Source organism: Wasmannia auropunctata, unplaced genomic scaffold (genome assembly GCF_000956235.1).
Source record: "Wasmannia auropunctata unplaced genomic scaffold, wasmannia.A_1.0 LD335514.1, whole genome shotgun sequence".
NCBI lineage: Eukaryota > Metazoa > Arthropoda > Insecta > Hymenoptera > Formicidae > Wasmannia > Wasmannia auropunctata.
In genome coordinates, this window is record NW_012027376.1 from 233,862 (window position 1) to 258,634 (window position 24,773).

Sequence of the window (24,773 nt, forward strand, 5' to 3'; positions counted from 1 at the left end):
ATGCACAGCGTGTCGCTGCATCCACATTTAACCAGTTTCGCGAAAACTGATCGACGCTCAATAGTTTCATTTGCCGTGTTAGAGATGTTCCGTTTAATTTATGTAAAATAAACGTCGAGGTGTAATTGCTAAAAGAGGACGTTGTCAATGGACGTTTAAATGATCTTTTTACTTTGCCGGCGCACAGACCGGCCGCGATTAAAAGCGCCTTCAATCTCGGCGACGGAATTGAAACCGCGTCGGCGAGGTCTCGGCGACGGCCGCCGGCTGCGATTTCCAGGGGCGGTTAACAATGCTCGCGGCAATTAAGACGGCTGCCTATTTCCCGGCGACACGGAATGCACGTGTCGCGCACGTAGGTATATGTATTACATATACGGGAACGCGTGCAAACACGCTGCGCGAGCGAGCGAGTAACGAGCACAATCGCTCGAGGTTGTCGAGAGAAGTCGAGATTACCCCGGTCCGTCCCACGCGTCTAGACGTCTCAAGGCATTTTTTTTCGTTTTCTCCTTTTCTTTCCCCCTCTCTTCCCCCCTCTCTCTCTCACTCTTTCTCTCTCTTTCTCTCGCTCACGGTGTTCACCAAGGCGTGGTTACCACACGGCGTGACCGCGGCGCGGCACGGACGCCGCGGCGGTATACACGATCCCGCGCCACCGCTTCTCGCAACCACGCCTCGAAATGTCTACAGGATATCTCAGAAGTCGCGGCACTTCCTCCGCACCGGAGATACAATTCATTGCTAAACTGTCTCAATGTCGAGAAACACGTTGCAGATAAAGAGAGTTCGCGCGAGGGTTCAACCCTCCGATGCACTCCAAGGATTAAAGCTATTCCTGCACGGCTCCTCCTTATCGCGCACATGCAACTACAGCGATACCGGATTACCGAGAAATTATATTCTGGTTTATCGTATCGCGTCGTACTCGGAGAGCAATATGTACGCTTTTCTCAGTTGTTTTTATCCCAAAATTTCGTCGTACGAATAAAATTGTCGTGCGAGATGATAATTGGATCATACATCTGAGGTTAAGAGGCCATCACATCATTTGGCATCAAAAAATTATAAATGGATGTTGACTGCCGGATGTTGTCGAGCGGTGTCCGACTTGAACTACTCTTTGAAAAAATGAAGATTGTACTCTCTAAAAGTAAATCAGTGAAATCATCACTGATTATCAGGGTATATACAGTGCAAATGTATGATTTTCCAATGGCATACTTGGAATTGTGATAAGCAGTGACTATTTTAATGTTGTTTCAGTGATAATATACTGATTTAAATAGTAAATATCACTGAAAGATAATGAGTTTCACTGTCAAACAGTTTTGAAAATTAAAATTCATCGTTTTTCGCAGTGATAATTACTGTTTGAATCAGTATATTATCACTGAAACAATATTAAAATAGAATCAATGTTCATCACTTTATCACAATTCCAATTATGCCATTGACAAATCATACATTGAAAATCAGTGATGATTTCACTGATTCACTTTTAGAGAGTAGTCTGGAGAAAAATTGTTTGCAATGACATAAATAATCTAAAAAAAAAATCAAATGTCGAACTAAAAAATTAACAAACACTGCTAAAGAAATATCTAAGTATAATAATGTATTATATTAATAAAAAATAATAAATAATCAAGCTAATAAGTGTTAAAGTAGTTAACAGTGTAAAAAGAGAAAGGCACGAGAGAGTATAGTGCTAATGCAGCGCTTTAAAATTTCTCAAGCGGATTTCCACTTGGGAAATATTTTTATTCCCATATTCATTTAGAAATCCAGAATCGGCAGCACTCTTCATTTGAGACATCCTGTACATATCTTCATGGATGAATATGTATATAATCGAATGATATCTCGTATTGAGGCAAACCACGGTGTCGTACTTTTAAATACGTTACCCCTCCCCCCCCGCCCCCCGCGTTGGCATAACAAGTTTGCTTAATTCTTAAGCGAGGAATTAAAAGCTTTCGTGCCTGAAGTAATCCTTTCTCGGAGGAGCGTTCAAGGGATAAATAAATTTCTTTCAGAATTCGCATGAGAAATATAACTGCCGATATTTTAAAAAGAATATTTCAATAATTTTAATATAATTTGAAATCTTCCAATTAAAATTTGCATATATGTATAAAATTCTTTCTGATATATTTTATCAGAAAAAGAAATATGCGAATGTTTAAGAATTTTATGAAAAGGCTGATCATCGATTAAATAATAGTCATTCACAAACGAATCTTAAAACATTCATAAAATGAAATTTGTGAATTATTCATCGATAATAGATCATCGTCTCAGCGAAGTTTCACATTCTGTAAATTACGTGCACGATTATATTTCGTGTGCATCGCGATTTTCCGCGGCCTGTTACACGCGGTCCTCTTCGTTCGTCAGAATGCCTGAAAACGTGGGTATTAAAGCCACCTGTTCGGCCTGCTGCCGAACGTCATCCGCGGGAAAGCGCGTCGCGCCGACAAATACAGACGGATTTAGCGGCACCGGAGCGAAGTGGGTTAACGCGTTCGCACCAGGGTCGGGTTTCGCAAAACTCGAACGCGGAGCCGTCGAACCGAGTCGAACCGAGGGCGAATCTCCGCGTCGCGGATATGCGTACATCTCGCGTGCCGCGACTCGGACGGATCAGGGTCGAGGACATTTTTGGCGCTTGGAAAAGATCCGTTTTGTTTGTTATACTTATAATAGCGAGCGCGAACGAAATACATCGCCTTGTCAATTGGCAGTATGTCAAGGACACTATTTCCTTTTTGGCCGTGAAAATAATCCGAAAATCTTGCCGCTAGACGTTGCTGAGCCTTGAAGCGGTGATACGCGGTGATACTACAAGCAACCGTCAGACGTTGCGTCTCGGATAAGAAAGCAGGAGTATCTCGTTTGGAATATCGTTAACGAATCGGCGCGGCGTGTCGTCCAGACGGAGAACGCAGCAAGCTCGACGTTTCGCACTACCGGCACACGAGGGAAAAGAAAAAACACTGACAGGGTGAATGAATGTATGCGTAAGTATACATACGTATATGTGCCTTCGGAAAGGCGATTAAAAGTTATCGCCCCGACGATACCACGTGGGCCGGTCTCCCCTTCATTCACTCGTGACTTCAGCGTTATTTATATAACATTTATCGAAAGATTAATACTCGGCTTGGTTATTGGACGCGTCCAATTTGATTCCATCACATTCGTAACACACCTACTTTGTGCACGTCGATTTTGTCGACGAAAAGATCTTTCCGCGTTTTCACACAATTTCAATTCTCGCTACGGAATATCTCGAAAACCAAGAGCCTGGAGCTCAAAATTCATTAACCAAAATCCACTGGAAACTAAATTAAGCGGTAAGACTTTATTACTTATTGCAGCAAGTCGATCACACAAACAGCCCTCTCATATGTCTCCGTCGCTTTCAAGTCAAAGGAGGAGGTCTCGTAGAGGAAGTGTAACTCTTTTATTTTCAAGAGTTCGCGATACAATTCTTGAATTTTTTTTATATTCCATGTATTATGACGCGACGATATATATACAGAGACGGAACAGAGAGGGCAGAGGGGAAGGGAAGAACGAGAGATGAAAGGAGATGCGACGTGAAACGTGCATGCGTGAGGGAATGAAACCCGGCGTGTCTTGTCATTGCGTGGTAACAACCTTTCGTCAAGGCGATTAGAGTCGCGCGACTCTCCTCGTCGGGCGGGCATGTTATCGCGCTTGTCTCGCGCACGACGACATCGACGGTCGACCGTACGTTATTTATAGAGAGAAAGTCTCAAGCGCTCGCGCGGCGAGAAAGGCCGTTCGAAATTTTGCGAGGTGCCGCGATTTCGCGATCGCGCCGCCGCGATCGATCGATCACGAAATCGCCGAGACGATAACGAGAGACGGAAGATTTCGTTCTTCAAAGAGCTTTCGGCTATCCTCGAGAGAAAGCTCGTTGCACTTGCCGGTTAATAATAGCTCCTAGAGCGTGGTACTATTCCGTCTGTGCGCGCGCGAGACGTAAATAGATAAACTGCCGTCGTAAGTTCAGTGAGTGGAAGTAAAGAGTTTCACTTTGCAATGTTCAATGAATTTTCGCGTCGCAATGTTCTTTCTTCTTCTTAAATTTATGTTTGAAAGAAAAAAAAGTGTGTAGATGTAGCCAGCTGATATTTTTCAAAGCTTCTATTTAATATTTTACAGTAGAAAAAAAGCTCGAAGTTAAACTTTTTTCATTATTGAAACAAAAATCTTAATTAGTTAGTAAAAAATGTTACGTTGGATAAATTAATTTAACATAAATCGTTATGTATTTTCATTATAACGCAAGATTTTTTTATTATTTATTGTTTTCTCTTAAAATATTTTCCACGTTTATTTAACGAGTAAACGTTCTCGCAAGTATACTTGAAATATGCTTCATTAAAATTCGAGAGCATATTATATTCCCTCTAAAAGCAGCATATTGATCTTGTGTGAATGTTGCTGCATTGAAAATTCGAGTACGATGTATCGGTATATGTATAACTGCATGATTCTCGCTTTTTATTTTATGTCGCGCGTGCATGGATCAATCTATAAAAATACTTGCCATTTCAAGCACGCGTAAGGAATGTAAAGCTACGAGTACTCGAGTAGATCCGTTCGGCTTAAGTATGGCGGTGAAAGTTGACGAAGAATCAAATTTACGAAACGTACGTGCAACGAAACTCGATATGTTTGCGCGCGTTTGATTAAACATTTCTATTCTGGAAGAATTACTTAAAAAAAATGCGCGCGCGTAAACATTTTGCGTGTATACACGTGTATGTTCTCTTAAATAATGTAATTATTAAAAACTGTGTGTCCCCTCTCAGATTTTCGTTCCATCGCGAATGTTTAAGTACATATAGCGCTTACTCAGCATTTTCTCAGCGTTTATAAGCAGCATTTTATCACGCGAATCGCTTCTTTCTTTCAGGCAATCGTGAAAATAAGCGCTAAAACTCGGCGAAGTATTCTTACACGAAAGAGGCGATAAGGGGAGAGAATCGGGGCTTACCGTGCAGATTGCGTTATCCGACGCTCGGCGTCGTCCGGCTCCGCCGCCCGCGCTATCGCTCCCTCCCGTTTTCGTTCTTTTTTTTCTCCCGCACGCGCGCTCTTGTTTCCTCGTTCTCAATTCGTCGCACAGCATCTCTCTCTTCACGTCCTCGCGTTTATTCCTCCCCGTTCCCACGTCCCTGGCGACTCACGTGCCTCGAGATGCCTCCTGTGCTGCTCGTGGTCCCGCGTGATCTACGTCCCGGCGAACGTCGCCGAGGTGAGAAGGACTTGGAAGAGTTTGTACAGCTTCGTACATGATGATATTTCGATACCGAGACGAAGGGGGGCCACACGACCTCCTCGCCCGGTCGATTCACCAGTAGGGCGCGTCGTTGGTCAGGTGCTGCCAGGACGCGAACTCGCTCCAGGTACGCATGTTCAACCTGGTGGCATCCGCGATCTGCGGCACGCTGCCATCCCTCGTCCCATTGCCGTTAGAGAGCCCGTCGCATTTCGCCGTCTGGACATTGTCATATCGTGTCGCCGGCACTCGGGGCTGAAGCATCGGTACAACGTGTCTCAATCCTCTGGCAAGCGCGATGAATTTAAAAAAAAAATTCGCAGTTTATTTAAATTTTCAATTTACATACGAAAAAGGAAGCAAAGGAATCTTCACGAGATATATATATTTCTCTACTTTCTGAGCGTTAAGATAAAATAAAAACTTTGAGTATTGCGCAAAGAACGAGATCGTCTTTCGGGTATGTGTATCCTAGAGAGAGTATTTAGCCATGAACATCCTTGAAAATCAATAAACCACGGATTTATGATGGATCGCCTCTGCTTGCGGCAAATATTTGATGGAGATCCGAAGATCCTTCGGATATGCATATTCGTAAATAAAATCACATAACTTTTACGAAATATGTCAGTCCGTCAGTCAGTGGAGTACCGCGTACATCGTTACAAGGACTACAAATAGAAGTGACGTCACGGATACATTAAAGATATTCCGCGCATATGAAGAGATTAAATAATCCTTTTTTTTTTTTTTAATACTTACCTCCTGCTTTTTCCTAACCACATAGTTTTGGCTCTCGTTGTTGTCCCACGACTCCCTGCCCTCGGCGCGATACCTCACGCAGAACTCGATGACGTTCGACGCCACCGGCAAGGTGAGCCGGAAACGGAAGGTGTCGTACAGGATGAGGGGACCCGGCGACCCCGGCTGCGCCACGTATGTGCAATGCACGTCCTCGTGGGTGGACCAGCCGTCGCTGCTGGCCCTTACCACGACCTCCTTGTCGTAGGCCAGATTCCGTACCTTCACCGTGCCCACCAGACACTGCTCGGACTCGCGGACGATCACATTCTCCAGGCTGACGTTGTTCTGATCGAGCTTACGCCGAAAGGCGAGATAGTCGCTCGCCGGCTGCGGGAAGGTCACCTGCCACGGCGGCGTGGCGTCCTGCGCCGCTTCCTGACTCTGATCCTTCGATATGCCGAGCAGACCGCCGGTCAGGCCGGCCACGTAAGCCGTGCTCCACAGTGGTGGTACGTTGCTCGGTTCCGACATCACGCGAATCTACGTATGCCAAATCAAGCGAAATCTTGAAATATAGAATGGCAACAAATTGAGAGAGAGAGGAAAAAGTTAATTGGACCTAATATTAATCCGACTGCTGATGGATGATGCAGTATAATGATAACAGATTGGAACTAACGCGTATAGTTTCTTTTGTCAGACGGTGAGACAAACACACAAGTTATTATTAGAAAATTATTGCGAATCATTCGTGATTAAAATCCTCGTTAACTTAACATCATTAAATTTCGACTTGCAAGCTTGATTAGTTACTAATTGAATAACTCATTGTAATTTTATTGTTTAATTTTCATAGTTATAAGATAATTCTATTAAAGATTTTGGCGCATTAGACGGATTTAAATTGTCTCTTGGCGCTTACTTTTGACACGAATCCAGTTCACACGCTCGTAATACACTTTATCATATACACGAAGTGAAAATTGTCAAAAAGCTTGCGATTACCAGCGCACATGTCAAACGCGTGATTTGCGGGCCCCTGGCCAGATGTTACCGCACACTACTTCAGTAAGAACAACTTTAAACAAAAACCGTGATTTAAAAGCAAAGTAAAGAACGTTGTTTGACCCGTCACCCGTACTATTGGCTTTGCCTATCTCGTTATTTGCCTTTCGTAAGTAAACTGTAGATGTGTGTCCACCTTGCGGTGTAATGGTAGCCGAAATTATACGACCTTTCGCGATACGACAGATTTATTCTCATTAAGTTTACGAGATCTTCTTTCTTTATTCTCGCTGAAGAAGATAACATCATTCGGCGTTTGTAATACGCGAGTAATAAAATCCATCTGTCATAAAAGAAGACCGATGTGTAACTCATCTCGACGGAGGCAAAGAGAAAATCGCGGAAATACCTGTGTGAGAGGGCGGCCGCGATCATCGGCGAACACCACCCGTTTCTTCTGTTTGCCATCGTTATTTCGCAGCGAGTCCAGGGACAAGGATCCCGAAGAAAGGCACGGCCTGATTCTGGGCGGCACCGATCGGCTGGTGATCGTCGGCGCCGTGACCACCAAGGGGCCGTACAGCAGGGGGCTGTACACCGGGGGGCTGTGCAGCATCAGTTCGGCCGGCATCGCTATCGAACACATTTAGACCTGCAAACGAAAGGAGATCGAGTTTTATTACCGTTTTATTATCGCACATACGCAAATATCGATGTTAGTAAATGTTACTCTTATTGTTAGAACAGAAAGAACGCTCCGCACTTTTACTTCGGCCTTTAAAGTTTCAAAATCGAGAGAAATTTTGAAATGTAAATTTTATACGTTCTAAAATTAGACGTCTATTATATCTTATATAATATGAAAGAGCTGTATTTTTATGTTATTAATTTACATGTTTACGATTTATCTTGTGTTTTCTGGACCACTGATTAAGAATATAATTTGCGTCGGCGGTGTTGTCTTTTGCACACTTTCTAATTCGTTTTTTTACTCTCTAAAAGTAAATCAGTGAAATCATCACTGATTTTCATTATGTCACTGTATATTATTTTCCAATGGCATATACTTTGAATTATGATAAATAGTCACTATTTTAATGTTGTTTCAGTGATAATATACTGATTCAAATAGTAAATATCACTGAAAGACAGTGAGATTTTCACTGTCAAACAGTATTGAGAAACGAAATTCATTCTTTTAGTGATACAACATTGAAATAGTCACTGCTTATCACAATTCAAAGTGTACCAGTGGAAAATAATATACATTAAAAATCAGTAATGATTCCACTGATTCACTTTTTTTTAGAGAGTATGAGTATAATTGTAAAACTATGGCAAAAGCGACAGAATTATACACGAGAAATCGAACGAGACTGGAAACATGCCACTTAATCTATTTAATAGCACTCTGGCGCCTGAAATTTATTGACGATGAGACGCCTCTCATCGTCAATATGCCGTTAGCATTCATTTTCGCCACGTCGTGGGCGAAATCTACGAACGATATAGCATTCAAAATTGTCAGGAACGTCTCTTGGCTGCCAAAAATTTCGTCGACTACTCGAATCATCCCCGGATCACGTGGATCCGTACGAATCTCGAGGCCATTGAAAATATTTGTTAACTATATCGATCGAATGCCAATTAGTTGCCGATACGCGTGACATATCATCGATTTACTAATCGTATTGTTTGCAATGACAAAAACAATCGTACCTTTATATGTTATCAACCTGAAGACCTTTATACCTTATAAGAACTTATATATACGATAAGCGCGCATAATCCACGCCAGTGTATTTTGCCCAATTATCAATTATTATCTACTCTACGTCAAACGCGGCCAGATATGCCGTCAATGATTTATTCGAGTGCATTACAGTATCTTGCAAAGTGATCTATTTTATGTATTACGTACGTGCATTTTTGTTCCGAGATACGGTACGATAGCACAGTTAAAAAGTGAACGGTATAAGTGATTAAAGGTTATCATAATCCTGCCACATAAGTAAGATTTATTACATCTTATTAATATGAGTTTTTAGATTAAAAAATAATATATAGGGTGTAATAAAATCATCTAGAATCGATTTATCCTTAACGAGTATTTGACGGGAGAGAGAGAGAGAGAGAGAGAGAGAGAGAGAGAGAGATTTTACTATTTGTCAAAGCAATTTAAATCAAATATTTCTTGCATATAATTTTTTCTTTAAGTAACGTTCGTATCTTTCTGTATAGTCTGCAATTATTATCTTGACAAAGAAATAATATTATTTTGCTATGTTTAAGATCGTTGCAATTTACTGCAATTTGCGTCAATCTTCGATCTAATTAAGGATAAAAAGATCTAATTGCGGTTGGAGCTCGTTAGAATGTTGCAAATATCTGCGCACATAATTTTGCGCTGTTGATATACTTTTGCTGGCGCGTATATGTATGCATAATCAAGTTACTCGCGGAGTAAAATTACGACTCCCAGGCGCGCGACGAACCGGCGAGCGGCTCTTCCTTTTCTGGGGACCGGTTCCGGCTGAACCGGGCCCCGAGATGTACGCGACACGCATGTACAGTAGGTACCAGACCGAAACCGAACGGCGTGGCGGCGCAGAGAATCGGCAGACCATGAATCGCATGGACGCGATTTGCAGAGATCCCAGCATGGAGTTATCTCCTAAATCACAGATATAATTTAGAATGTAATTTAGTTTGCAACAGATTGCGAATACTGTTGCGAGCACGTGGCTAAAAGTAAGTGCATTTCTAAATATTTTGTACGAATTTATCGCAGCGCAATGACCGTTTCTCCCGGAAGAGTGAGAAAAGGTGTGGCTTATTCGATATGTAAAAATCAATCGAGTTAAGCCTACAAAGTCAGGTTTACAAAGTAGTTTATGTGGTCGGCACGATTAAAGAGATTTAATTGCGATGATTTGTGCATGGATTTAGTAGATATATGTTTAACCACTTGTTAGATTCGACATTTAAATATTCGCGACATGCTAATCTATAAATTTTCGCGTTTGTACATACATTTAATAAAAGTATGTAACATGCGGGAATGCAATTAATTATAATATATATAGAGTAACGCAATCAAAATTGTAAAAAATCATTATTTCGATTCGGATCACAAGATCGTTCGTAAATTAAGATAGTATCGATTAGAATGGCTTATCAAGAAACTACACATCTGCGGATATATTTAGAAGAGATTGTCCACACCATAGACATATAAGATAGACACCACATTGGCTGTATATACACTGGCATTGGCTGTGTCCACAACATAATGTGTGAGAGAGAAGAACCTTTCGATTTCTTGTCCTTTACTAATGTATGCACGCTCAGCATACATGAATAAAGGACAAGAAATCTTACAATTTTCTCTCTCTTTTCCTCTCACACAATTATATGGCATGGACGTCTCTTCTATCGGAAAATCCAGCCAATGTAGTGGAGTCTATCTTACATGTCTACGGTCCACACGCTGACAAGCGTGTGGTATGCGAAGAAGATATAAGGATTCTCTAGAACAAAAAAATTAAATTAGAAATTAAAAGTTAATAAATTGGAAGCTAAATGCCACACAGAAAAGAACTCGTTATAAAACCTAGGTATTGCACGGTTCACGTTCATGTACGTAAGTAAGGGGTTGAGGTCGTCGAGCATGGTGTCATTCTCATTTTGCCGCATCTGACATTAATGATTTAGGAAGGACGGATTGTTTGGTCTAATGATTTATACAAAAAATCTTATCGTTTCGTACCGCAACTGTCATTATCATTTTCTTGTAATTTTCCGGAGCCGATATAATACGCTTTATCTGTTCAACAACAACGTTTCATCAAAAAAAATCGGCAAACATTATAACAAGACGAAATAGCGATTCGGTTATGCAATTAATCCCGTTTTTATTTACGAGCGAGAAAGTGATATTGAAAACTGATAAAAGAATATTCGTTTGCGCAATAATTTTCTTATTGATCAAAATTATAATTATCCTCGCGTCTTTAGCATCAACAAGTGCGGACATTATTAAAGAATTAAATTTTACTTGATTTCCTTGCCCGTTCAAGATTAGCAATCGAGATTCAAAATTTATTCAAAACTATCGATCGAGATTTATCTCGTAATAACCCTGTCAGGCCCTTGATTACCGCACGTTCGCGGATAATGAGTCTTCGACGCGCCTCGTTGCGTTTCCTATTCATCAACTCGACGATCGATCGGCGCGTTGCACTTTTCTCTTCAGGCACAACCGCCGCGTGCTCGAACTCGATATATTTGGCGGCGGTATTTTTATCGTTCCCGAAGAGAGATCGCAGAACAGGCTTTAAACTCAACGGACTTAATTCCCGATGTGACGCGCCTCGTTACATCTCTATTCACAGCTCTAACGCGCTTTTTCGAGCATGCATGTTGCATGCTCCAGCGCGATAAATCCATCCGCGATATTTTTATCGCGAATACAAGGAGATGAAACCTCTCATCGAAGTAATGATCGGGTTGGCAAGCCATTCATTAATTGTCGTAAACAGTTAGGTAAACGTTATATAATGAGCTGTAGACTGTTGAGAAGATAATGTTTATTGAAATGCTTTTTGCTGCAATGTCTTTGGAACATCGCGAAGTATTATTTTCTGGAACATTCATAACTCAATATAGAAAAATAATAAACGGATTTTACGTTATAAATTTTCATAAAAATAATAATTCACGATGTAAATGATTCTTTAATATAATATTAAAGAATTATTTACATCGTTAATCATTACATCAATTATATACATATATACATATGTGTATACTGATAATTATCAACGATGGTCAACAACGTGGTTTTTCTCGCTGCTGGTAATACGAGCAGCAGAAAGAAACGGTCGTACACGTGTCAACGGCAGCAGTTTATCATTTGGCCTCTTCTGTTTACACTTGCGAGGCCATGAGAAGGAATACGCGACACACGATTGCAGCGAATGTCCGATATGCACGAGTTCGATAGGCGATCGAACGCAGTTGTGAAAGCGCACTTTTCTGCGCTTCAATTGATATACTGACGATATACACAGTTCATAATTTTTATAACATAAAAAATTAGTTAATGTTAATATTAAATTAATTAAATTATAATATTAAATTTTTATAATTAATAAGTACTTCTTATATTTTCGAAATAAACATTCATCTGTAAATAATTTTCACTCACGACAAGAAAAACAATTGATAATGATTATTATGGTAATTCTCATTTCAATATTTAATAACTGTAATCGACTACTAGCTATTTATATGTAATAATAATTCTATGATACGTTTACGTGACGCGATCTAGTTTTATATCTAAATAGAATAACACGTTTTTGCAAGATAAGATGATCACGTTAATATCATCAGCATTTTTTAATCAGTCATGTATGCCAAATGCATTTATCTCCTATGTCCTCTATATAAATTGCATTATTATTTGCATGGATAAGCTTGCTCTTGGGTCATCTTACGTTTATGTCACACTTATCTCTATTTCTTTTTATATTTCAATCTCGTTATTGAAATATTTGGACTATATATATATGAAACTCTTTTCGATAATTTTTGGAGAAATAACTTATTATTATTCACATATGTTGCGTTATTTCTTTAAGATATACAAAATAAAACTTGTAAAATATGATGTAATTTAATTCTCACGAAGTTTATGCGCGAAAAACTTTTCCAATGCCTGACGAAAGCATTTAAATGCGATACGCTGTAAAAGCGCAGTTACGACGGTGCCCTTTCTCATCGGAGAAGACTATCTAACTTAATCTTAGATGAAGGAGGAGGAATATTACGCAGTCAAACTATTTCGGACAATCTCGCGGCCAAATTTAGATCGTCGTGAAACACGTCCTTGGATCTGATCCAATTGTCCACACTCTTTAAGGTAGATATATAAACTCACGGATAGAGCGGAAAAGTGACGGCGAAACTCTCAGCCCAATTGCGAATTGCTTAAAATAGAAAACCTTAACCCCGCGTAGGGGTCACGAAACTTGCCAACTCATAAGCAGCCAGCTTTAATTACTTTAAGAAATAAATTCAAAGAATGAAAACGAAAGCTTATGGATGTCTAATCGTATTCTTGTTCCTTTCTCTCTCTCTCTAAAATATTTCAACAATATATTTATAATAGTATATTTTAAATATATTTCTCACTCTTTTTTATATTATATTGCTGTAAATTTTTTTAGTTATAATACGTGTGTAAATGGTACATGTGTATTTATGTAAAGGAAGGGGGGGGGAGCAAATAGACAGATTTTTTCCTTTCTTTCCTACAAGCCAATTTTAAGTTTACAAGATATGATTTTTCACTAAAAGAGTACTTTCCACTTTCAAATATACAAAAAACTTAATTAGAGTTTCCGTAAGTCATGTATACAGGTTAGATTTTTATAAAAACTAAAAACTATATTTGTCACTATTTGCCCCACCCTATGGGTAAATAATGACACCCTATGGGACAATTACAAAATACATAATTCGTAATTCCTAATCGATCTTTTTTTTGACATTTTGATTAGATAAGGTAATTTATATTAATTTCTATACTCTGCCATATGTAAATTTTTATTTATTGATAAATAATAGTAATAACATTATTTGTTGATATTTCTTATTAAAAATCACATTTATTCTGGATCTTGCCTTGTAACTAATTTCACATTATCCCAAATGAATTAGAAAAATCATATTCAAATATTAAAAAAGCTTTTTGACTTGTCATTATTTACCCAACTAAAAATTGTCATTATTTGCCTCAGGAGCTACCTTTTCTTTTAAAATTTTATTGAAAGAAATAAAATTAATATACAAGCATAGGAATGACATCAAAATAAAAGAAAAAGATACCGTATAACATAAAATAAGTTAGATCTCATTCAACGATTCAACAATTAAGAAAATATAACTTCAAATATCAAAAAACGATCCAGGTTTTACCTGATTTCACGAATGCAACGTTTTAAACTTCTCCGCTAGCTATAATTGGCTTTCGATTTTTACGGCTTTTTCAGAAGATGATTAAATGCTTGAGAACTGTCTTTCTATTAACGAATAGTGGTAAAGTAGACCCGGGAAAGAGGAGAATTAAAGTGACGCTATTTGCCCCCTGTCACTATTTACCCCCCCCTTCCCTTTCAGTTTCCGGTTATTAATTTTTACACGATAATGAGAAAGTAATGAGACAGATAACGCAGGTTCACTGGACAGCAAATATATTTTTAATAAGTAATAGAGATACTGTATGTGTTAAAAAATTCGTTATGTTAATAATCATAATTTAAAGTCCGCTGTAATCCTAGGGTCATGACCAGAGATATCCGCGGTCACTTTGCGGTTTGTTCACCAATGCAGTCTCGGAGACTGCATTGGCGTCATGTGATGACTATATGCAGCTCTAGCGTCGAATCAATTGTTGCCAGTAGAACGCAACATTGCATGACAAACAGGTAAATTATCAGACATGAAACGCAACATTTGTACTGACGGCGAAAACTAACAAATTAACAAGCATACATCCCTTCTACTTTTCATTATTAAATTATTCTAGTGAGAAGTCCGCAAGATAGAGAAAAAGAGAAAATATAGGTGAATATGGGTGAAAATATAATATAGTATATCAGTAGTAAGAATCCATATTAAAAAAGAAGATTCAGAAAATTCTCCATACATGTAATTTTTGTACTTAATTTTAACAATATTTTTATCAGTTATTACCTCATAGATAGAGACTTAATTAGATCGATGATATTTAATGTTAAAGCTTGGAAAGTTACAACAAACAATACTATGAAGTTTTTTACAAATTAAACATATTTCATTATCTGATCAATTGCAGAAATTATGTAAAAGTATAAATATTGTTCAAATGACTTTTATTAACTAAAAGAATGTGATAAACAAAATCTGTCTTGTAAATCTTTATAAGTGATTCAATATGCTATTTATAATGTATCTGTCTCATTAGATAGACAATTATTAGATAGGCATCGCTCGGAACGGTAGACATGATATCTGTTTTATTTGAGAGGTAAAGTATGCGAATCAAAGATCAGGATAAGTTACGTAAAGTAATCGTCGAAGTCAAAATATCACATCACGTACGCGACTTACATAGCTTTAACTGATAAGATATTAATTTAAAATAAAACTGCGCATATGTTGATTACAGTGAATTTTTAAGAACTACGTTTTCCCTTCTTTATCTATCTCGACACAAAAATTTTTTTGTTGCATAATACATACTTATAACAACTTAAAATATGCATTGATTTTTCACTCAATAATCGCAAAACAAATATTAATAAATAAATAATTAATTAATAAAAAATATATAATTAATTATTAAATAATATTTATTAAATTCAGAGAAATTAAAAAACAATTTTGTGCAATAACTGCGATATATTTTATATAAAAATGAAAATTGAAATATATTGCAACGATTTAAATATATTATTTACTATCACTAATTCTTTCAACTTTATTGTAATGTTTAACTCCTAATTTTATTGTCAATTTTTTAATTTATAATCGTTAATTTTTTTAAATTTATACAATTTATAAAATTTACAAATTTGGTTTCTTTTATATATAATGATACATAAATTATATATACATAATCGTAAATATTTACAAATACTTGATATTACATAAAAATAAAAAATGGAACACCGATGTCGATTATCAATCGCATATGCATATACTTATACATTGACTCTGCCACTCTGGGAAAATACTATGAAGTAATACTCTACGACAGATGTTTTGTTAATCGGTCGTCGCTATCAGTTGTCGTATTTAACTATATCAAAAAACGATAAGGCGCTATCTGACTGGGAGGAATTAACATAGCAAAGATAATAGAAGCGGGCAGAAGGTGTCAAACGCTACGCGGAAAATGTCAAACATAGTTTGTGCACGCTTTCTCATAAACAGTGTTTAATCTACGATTTAATTTATTACATTTCCGTTATTTTTATGATTATTGCATACATAAGCAATCGACGATAACTGACCTAGGGCCATCAATAGCACAACCATTTAATAATCGCTTTCCTTAGACGGCAAAACTTGAATTTTGATATTATCATAATATACTTAGTTTTTATACTAAATCAATAATAAGAGAAAACGTTATAAAGATAAAAAAAAAGAAAAGATGCATTTGTCGTAATATACATATCCGAGGAAGAATGTTATTGCTTTTATGTATACTTCGCTTAATTTAGAGCAATTCGATTTTCTCGTTTAATAAACCTATCGAATCACTAGTGATATGAACGGTATGAATTTAAAAATGCAAAGCTCGGAAATAACTTGAGTTATGTGTGTATGTCTATCCTTCAGGTAGCTTTAAATGGATTGCGACATAAGTTACTACATCATCGTAGAACAAGATTGTCTTTCTTTTTCTTACTGTATTATGATCTGTCGACAATCCGGCAGATCTTCAGATCAAATAAGAAAATTTAATCGCGCGTGCAGCGCAAAAACACACATCGATATCGGTTAATTGCGACGATTTTGCCGGTGTAGCGTGACTTTTGTTTGTCAGTCCCGCAATGCGCGATATTGCCTGATACATTGCCTCTTGAACCAATCAGGAATTACCTCGGCGCCACTCAAGACACACATTCTTTATCGTTGAGGAAAAAAAGGCGAGGGCACGTTTGACTGATAGCACATTTAAATATGCACTTGTGCGATCGAGGCGGCAAATGACGTTTTTTTAATGACGTTGTCGGAGACAATATTTCGAGATGTTTCGACGCGGTTTACGAGGAGAATGTATATTATTGTCACGCAAAGTCGACGGACGCGGCAGCCACCTCAATTTCACTCTCTTCTCTTGAATACAATCCCGCAAATAGTTCAGAGCGCCTGTTCCGTCGCATGAATCAGTTGGCAAAAATAAAGACGGAATGACGATCGTGAATGGAAGTGACGATCGTTCTCGTGGGTGCGTTATAGATTCCGCGAAGCTGATCCAAACTTTTATCTCCTCGCTACTCGTAAAATGTACAAAGAGAGGGCGAATGTATTCGAAAAATTATGCGCAAAATTACAAAAATTTTGTTTCTGATTATAATTGTAAATTTTAAACGTTCTGATAGAGAAATATTGTAATTAATTTATACTAAAAAAATGCCAATACAATTTTTTTTAAGTAGTTGAGTTTTGGATAATTAAATAAATGAGATTTTAAATTCGAAGGGAAATAAGTAATCGGTGGGATTAGCTTTAGTTCATTATATTTCCGCTCGAATTGACATTCGATTGATACCGTATCTAGCATCGCATTCTAATTATAACTCTTGATCCGGATGCGTAAAATACGAAAGAATTAGCGTTATCTGAAAGAGGAGACAAATGATGCCGAAATAATGATACCAAAACCTTTATCCATGCCTGACCTACGATAATCTCGATATCATGTTACTCTGTTCAAAGAATGTCCATCAGAATGTAAACGATATGTGCAAGAATGTAAACAATGTGCCGGATAACCCTGAATCGCGCAACTCTTTGCCATTTTGAATTGCCAGACACTCTAATGTAAAAACTTGAGAGGCCCACTTTTTATAAAGCATCCCAAACAAGTTATATTACAATAATAGAATGAATTTTAATATCTACGAAGTCATACAGGAACCTATGAACAAAATTTTATCAGGTTCCTTTCTCTCTTTGCAATTGGCGTTTCCTATAATTTCAAATCATTGCCGTCTTAAATTTTTCTCAATTTATATTTTAATTAATTCTCAATTATTAGGATCTAATTCAAATCAAAAAATCAGAAAAAGTATATTATGCATTTTCAAATGTTTCTAACGTCTTTCTAATTTTATGCGAATTAATTTTTTTCGTACATTATAAATGCAAATGATACTAAATATATCGACACTTTGCTTTCCAATCTCCTAGTAGCATAATTATAATGTCATTTATGTATTGGAGTCAAACTATGTTCTTAATAGGTACTGGCTGAATGTTCAGCAAATAACGATAAATAAAACTTTGGAAAAGGTATTTATATAAATTAAAGAGCCCTCTCTCTGTACAAAAATTGGAGTTTTATTATATGGAGAATAATACCTCAATTAATGCAATCTATATTTTTTAAAAGTATATTACTGTAATTATTAACATTGAGACGCTAGAAAGACGAGAAGAACATGGAGTGACTTTAATATTTGTCGCAAAACGTTTTATCTGCACTTGTGACACGTGTCATGTTCGCTCATTACGTTTGGCATATATGTATCGATGAATCGATGAGTCTACTTAGTGCGATAAACCTTGATTACGACAACCCTGGATTTACCTTGCGCAAATGTTAATAAGCGTCAGTAATGGAACCGACGCTTATAGCCACCTTTGAAGGTAAAAAGTAGCCGCCAGTAAAGGGTAGAATGACGAACGGAGAAGAGACGTTCTTCAACCGGTTTTATATCGTTTCATATGCATGTCACACGAAACCGGGCCGGGTAGAGAGCCGAAGGACCGGTCGATGGAATTCGAGTAGCTTCATTCAAATTCGAGATCGGATCGGGACCGTCTGACCACGACACTGCGTGACACTACAAATAGCTCGGAGATTACCATAAGATTGGCATTTCTTGCTCTTTTTAATCTTTAAACCACCAGGCTCAAAAAATTACACTAAACACAATGTCGGTCTAACAGACCGCTATTATGCTTCCGCTAATTTTATAAATTAATTATAATAAAAATGTATGTTTTCTGAATACTTGTTGATGGAGAGAAGGAAAACTACGTTTTAATGTGAGGGTTAACAAAAAAATTTTGTATACAATAGAAATAAAATATATTTAAATGATGGCAAATAAGAAAATTGTTGACAAGTAACGTTTCAATAGCGGTCTGTGAAACCGATATAGCGGTTTAAAGGTTAATACTTTACTTTTTACAGTCTTTTTTTTTTTAGACTGATCTGAAAAAACGCTCGCGAGCGCACGCGTGGCCAAGTGATTGTCGATTATTATATTATAATTATAAACTTATTGTCTTATATTATTGTATCAGTTACTTAATTGGATTTTTTTTTCGAAATTTCGCTTATCCAGTTTTTTTTGTTTTTAATACCTCGATTTGCTTTCTCGACCAAATACATATAGGTAATATAAAAAATTCGTATAAAGTCATATTTTCGCAATCTGGATGCATGCGGAAATTGAGAACGAAATTCAAGTTAAACTGGTTGTAAAGTTCAACGGAACTATCGATAGGAATGTTCTAATTTCCAATCGCTGCTGCATGTCACCAGACATCCACGCGACGAGCACGTGGGAAAGATCGTATTAAGCGCCACTCGACGAACCGTATTTGCAGATACTTTCGGTATCGAACGACTCCGAATCCTGTACCCAGCAGTATTTCTCCTTTTTTTTCCTTTTTTTTTCGCTCCGACGGAGGCGCCGTTGAGGTCGAACCCTCCCGGCCTTATCGCCCCCGGTATTCTGGTTCGAAGCAGTAGTGATAACCGACATACACATATCCTCGCTGCTCTCTCTTTCTCCTTCTCACTTGGCTCTAACGCCCTCGCGTTGTGGCCGATCGCGGAATCTTACCGAGCAAAGTTTAACTCGTCGCCAAAACCACGCGACGTTAGACCGAGCGTGGAGATACGCTACGGCACGCTTTTAACGCACACACGTTATCACTAAATATGCATAGTAGTATCAGAGGCACATTGACTTACTCTTCAAACGGAAACATAGAGAAATTATTTTATTAGAAATTTTATACGGTTTTTTCTCAGTGTGTTTTTTTTTTACTATATTATGCGATACAAATAATCTTATAATTTAATAGTTTGTGCATAATTTAAGACTTACTTGATTTTCGAAGATTAATTCAGAGAGATATAAAGTTAATAAATTTCTTTTATTAAATATAATAATTTTAGAAGTTGATTGTAATAAAGGTGGTCTAAATATTATCTTTTTTTTTTCATAAATATATTAAAATTAAAAAATGTTGAATGTCTAATTTCATAATTCAATATTCAATATTCGCTATTTAATGTAACGTTCAATTAATATATATAATTTTTATTTTTATGTAAATGACAGATAATATGTATTTTCTGCAAATTGCTCATTTTAACAATAAATAAATAAGATAAGCAACCTCAGAAAAGCAAATGAATTGCCTAATAATGATTGGATATGAATTAATTAATACATAAGAATTAAATCTAAATAATAATGAATTAATGTATTTTAATGCGATAAAGAAAACATCCTTTACGCTCACCGTACGTAGAAGGAACGAGAGAAGTCAATGAGTCTCAAGTATCAAAGTTACATTCACGTCTACTTAATTAAACTGTGGCGTCTTAAACGTTTTTCCGTGATATCTGATGTAATATCATTCGAGAATCACGTGGCTCTACAAGCTTACTTCGTCTCTTTTTTTTTATTTAAACTACGATACGTGAAATCAGTAGACGGTTTGGTAGACGCAGATAAGGTATCGGTATTTATTCATTATCCGTTGTGTCTAAACTTTCCTTCGCTTTCTCAGATATCCGTAACTTGCTCATTAACCCACGCGTCGCGTGTTACGTAAGAAACGGAGCACGTTTGCATTTACGTTACTATACGAGATATAAGATATACATTTATTCCCGCGCGAGATGGATTCGCGTAAATTCAAATTTTTGCTACTTGAATACCTAGCTTTTCAGAAGTGTTTTAATTTCCCACGGGATATCCCCGGTCATTTCCCGGTGCACCCCTAATCGGAAAGATCGCGACAATCGACCTCGGACTTTCCCCGGAAACTAGTGCTTCGCTCCGCACCATTATAGGATATCACGTAGGTGTGTTCGAGGGTCGGTTAATCGAGAAAAATTCCGACTTTCGTACGAGAACGAAACGACTGTACACGACGCGTGAATGCCGTCTAGGAAGTCGTCAAGCTGGTTCCGAGAGAATATCTCGGCGACCTACGCTAGTTCCATATTTTTCTGAAAAGATCCGATACAAGAGATTTTCACGAATCATTTCTCGAGCACTATCCATTTATTAAGAAACCATTTTGCTCTATTATTGTTCTGTTGTTGAACGTTTAATTAATGAAATAATGAATTATTAAAATTGGGAAAATGAAAGATGGAACAAAATGTCACTCAGTCGCACATCATTGGTAAATGACTAATTACAGAATTTTGTCACATTCGTTTGAATTAATTTTTCGATGCAGTTTGCTGATTAATTGCGAAACAAAATTCCGTTAGTTAAATATATATCGCTAATCAACGCGTTCGTGACGTTCGTGGAGTAAAAATAGATTTGGTTAACACGGACGGGCTAATTTGGTAATGATACGACATAATATATAACATATACGTAAATTATGCACTTGTCAAGGAAGTTATCTTGGATCTTGTTTGTAAACAAAGAATCCCCTTCGCGAAACGATAATGCCGTAAAGGCGTTTTACTCGGCCCGTTTTAAATAAACTTCGAAATCGCGCATAAATAATTAATTATGTATACATATATATTACTTGACATGTTGAGGCTTAGATATTATCTTTTGTTCCAGTTCTAATCTTTCCATAAGCTGGTTTCGCGTTGAAATATGTAACAAGATTATGATTGATGTGGTACAATTATATTTTTTACAAAACAGAAATACCATATCGATAAGAAGGGAACAAGAGTTCATTTATAGATCATCACAAAGAAACTTGTTCTTGGCATTTTCCATTGTCAGAACCATGTCTATTAGGTCGGAATACAATCTGAATTTTGCATTTATTCTCACGTACGTCGAACACGTGCTTTTTTCGCTCAAGAATGAAATCTCTACTGAAATCTAACTTGTAAAAAAAAGAAAAATAATAAAATTTTTATTGACAGCTTTCTCCTAAATTTAAAATCGTCTAAATGTAAAGCTTCAATTAAAATTAAATCTCTGCATTAAAGTCGAAAACTGAAATCTAACTTGTGAAAAAAAAAGAAAAATAATAAAATTTCTATTGACAGCTTTTTGCTAAATTTAAATTCGTTTAAATATAAAGCTTCAATTAAAATTAAATCACATTAAAGCCGAACAGTTCTGAAAACACGAATTATTTGTCCTCATCACGCGCGCGCGCAATCCGAATGTGATCCTATCTAATCTTCATTCTATGTACTCGTACTTAGATTCAGTATCGTCGAAATTAGAGAGAGCTAACAATGAAGTGTCAAACATAAACAAACATCTTTTGCATATATAGATGCCCACGAGATACCCGCAAGAAATACGCGGTTACTCCTTACTTGCAGCAGCTGCAAGGGGAACGTCCAGACTTGTTGCAGACGCGGTTTCGGAGCAGCAGAGTCCGTTCAATGCGTTCGCAACTACTGCGTCGCGCGTTTGCAGCGTACGCTTGAAACCGGGATTAATTTCGATAAGATTTCTAATACGTGTCACGTTCTCTTCATGTCACAAGCACGGGAAATCGTATTTCACGCCACAATCTCCCGTATTTTTATTTTGAGATAAATCAGAGGATCATTTTCACATTGTATCAATGAAATTCAAGCTTATCATAATGATACCGAATTTTCGCACATGTATATCCTTCAGACATCAAACATGATAATGCATGTATCAAGTTTTGAAAATATTGCAGTGCATTATTTGTTCTCTCTTTGAGATACAAAACGGAGAATGGAAAATTTCGTGAATGTCAAGTGCCAAGTCGAAACTGTTTTAGTTACTATTGTAGTTAAAATTAAGTACATGAGTTATATATATATTTGATGCATATGTATATGTAATATACATGATATGCATATAAAATAAATGTGTGTCTGAGCACGTGTGTGTGTGTGTGTGTGTAAATATAAAAATATATAGCACTGTCATGCTTGCATTAAAGATTGAAAAGAATAAATTAACGATTTCGGTATAAAAAAGTCTGCCCTTGTGAATGTCACGATTCACTTGCAAAAGTTGCGAAAATCGCTTGCAATTATTCAATTAATTGCCAATTAAATCATTGTTATTGAATTAAATTGTTATTACGAGTTACTTATAGTTTTTATTTTATCAAATATATAAATGTTGTTTTGCTTTCAAATGAAATTTATAAAAATGTTATAATACAAGAATTATATTTTATGATGTCATAATACAGTAAAAAAGTTGTTGTAGTAATTAAACAAATTAAAGTTAGAAAAAATAAGAAGTGCGAAAGCGCTGTTCAAACTAATAAATGATAATTTTATCTATCAAGTGCAAGTTTAACTGATAAGATTGCTACAAGAATACTATTTTTAAACTTGTCTAAAAAGGGAGTCAAGTGAGAGGTAGAACAATAAAAGAAAAATCAAACTTCTTTCGTGTTTTACACTTTTCGCACATTGAGAATAAAAGTCTGTGTTTAAATAAAAAGAACATGCGACAAAGCTTTCTTCAACTAATTATTAAACTTAAATTAATAATTGGTAGTAAGTGCACATTTGCGAATTTAAAGTTCACGGTCGAATCGATCTATTTCGCGAGAGAGGCCTGAGGATTTAACCGCCCATGCGTACAATGTCGGCGAACCGACAGAAAATTGAGTGTAACATGTTACTTACTAGTTTCTCGCAGTAACGACAGGCTCCTCAGACGCGACGAGGAGCGGATTTAAATAACTCTCACGGGCTCGCCGCTCCGCTTTCTCGACGACACCGACGACGTCTTCCTTCCTTCCTTCTTCACGCGGTATCCTCTTAATTGCTCCGCGAAACTTCGGGATCAAATTGTCAATTACAGTTGCGTTTCCAGGAGAGATAATTTCTCTCTCGTAATACGATTGTACGTGACATTAGTTGGGTACTATCACGAATTGAGAATCCATTATGCACGGGGTATTATATGATAAACAGAGGTGTCCTTGTAAAAAAAAAACGCCGATCGCGTTCGGAGGACCGGCGGGGAACGGCCGGACAGTTCTTTCCTCCTCACGTGATAATGACCGCTGTGCAGCGCATCGCTCGCGTGTCTATCACCGACTCCGACGCGCACCACCGACAGCGGCAGTCTTATCTCACCGTCGCTGTACCACGACAATCGGACGTTCCTCGAACGAGTCGCGAGATCCGCGATATCATATGCGGATGAAAGGGGAAAGGACAGGGAAAGAGAAAAGAGAGAGAGAAAGAGAGAAAGAAAGAGGGGGAGAGAGAGAGAGAGAAAGAGAGAAAGAAAGAGGAGGAGAGAGAGAGAGAAAAATATGTCTCTCGGCTCGGCCGGCGCGCCGATGATCGCGCGCGGTACCCGGGTACCGTTCCACGTTACACCACGTTCGACACGCGTTTGAACGCGGCCGCGAACCGCGAACCGGCCGGCGCGGCGGCGAGCGTCGCGCCTGCGCGCCCGTCCGCGCTTCGCGTGACGTTCACGTGATCGCGGCGCGTGCACGAATTGGAGCCGCGCGGGTGCCGCGTGCTCCCCGTGCGCATTCCTGCCCTGCAGCCGCCTTGACTACTTGTCGGGACCCACGAGAGAGAATCGCTCGATCGTCCGATCGGCCGATTCTCTCTCGTGTCGCGTCGCCGTGGTCCTTCGCCTCCGCGCGACGCGGGGAGGGGGGGGGACGCGCGATCCCGACGCGCCGCGCCACGCCGCGCCGCGTCGGCTTGCGTGAC

At 37.9% G+C, this 24,773-nt stretch overlaps 1 protein-coding gene across 1 annotated transcript; it reads right to left on the reverse strand.

The window, feature by feature from the left end:
* Positions 1–4,334: 4,334 nt before the first annotated feature.
* LOC105456868 (protein phosphatase 1 regulatory subunit 3B-A) lies at positions 4,335–24,409 on the reverse strand. Its single transcript, XM_011701209.1, has 4 exons — positions 23,721–24,409; positions 7,479–7,721; positions 6,083–6,604; positions 4,335–5,575 (listed from the first exon to the last, which is right to left on the reverse strand). Exons 2-4 carry the CDS (start codon positions 7,713–7,715, stop codon positions 5,393–5,395), a joined length of 942 nt encoding a protein of 313 aa, XP_011699511.1. The 5' UTR covers positions 7,716–7,721; positions 23,721–24,409; the 3' UTR covers positions 4,335–5,392.
* Positions 24,410–24,773: the final 364 nt, after the last annotated feature.

Bases quoted from the DNA above. Each gene is read 5' to 3' on its own strand.
- LOC105456868 (XM_011701209.1), bottom strand. From the start codon at position 7,715: ATGTGTTCGATAGCGATGCCGGCCGAACTGATGCTGCACAGCCCCCCG. The intron at 6,605-7,478 runs GTATTTCCGCGA...TGGCATACGTAG, and splicing joins GCGGCCGCCCTCTCACACAG to ATTCGCGTGATGTCGGAACC. The intron at 5,576-6,082 runs GTAAGTATTAAA...CCGATGCTTCAG, and splicing joins TGGTTAGGAAAAAGCAGGAG to CCCCGAGTGCCGGCGACACG.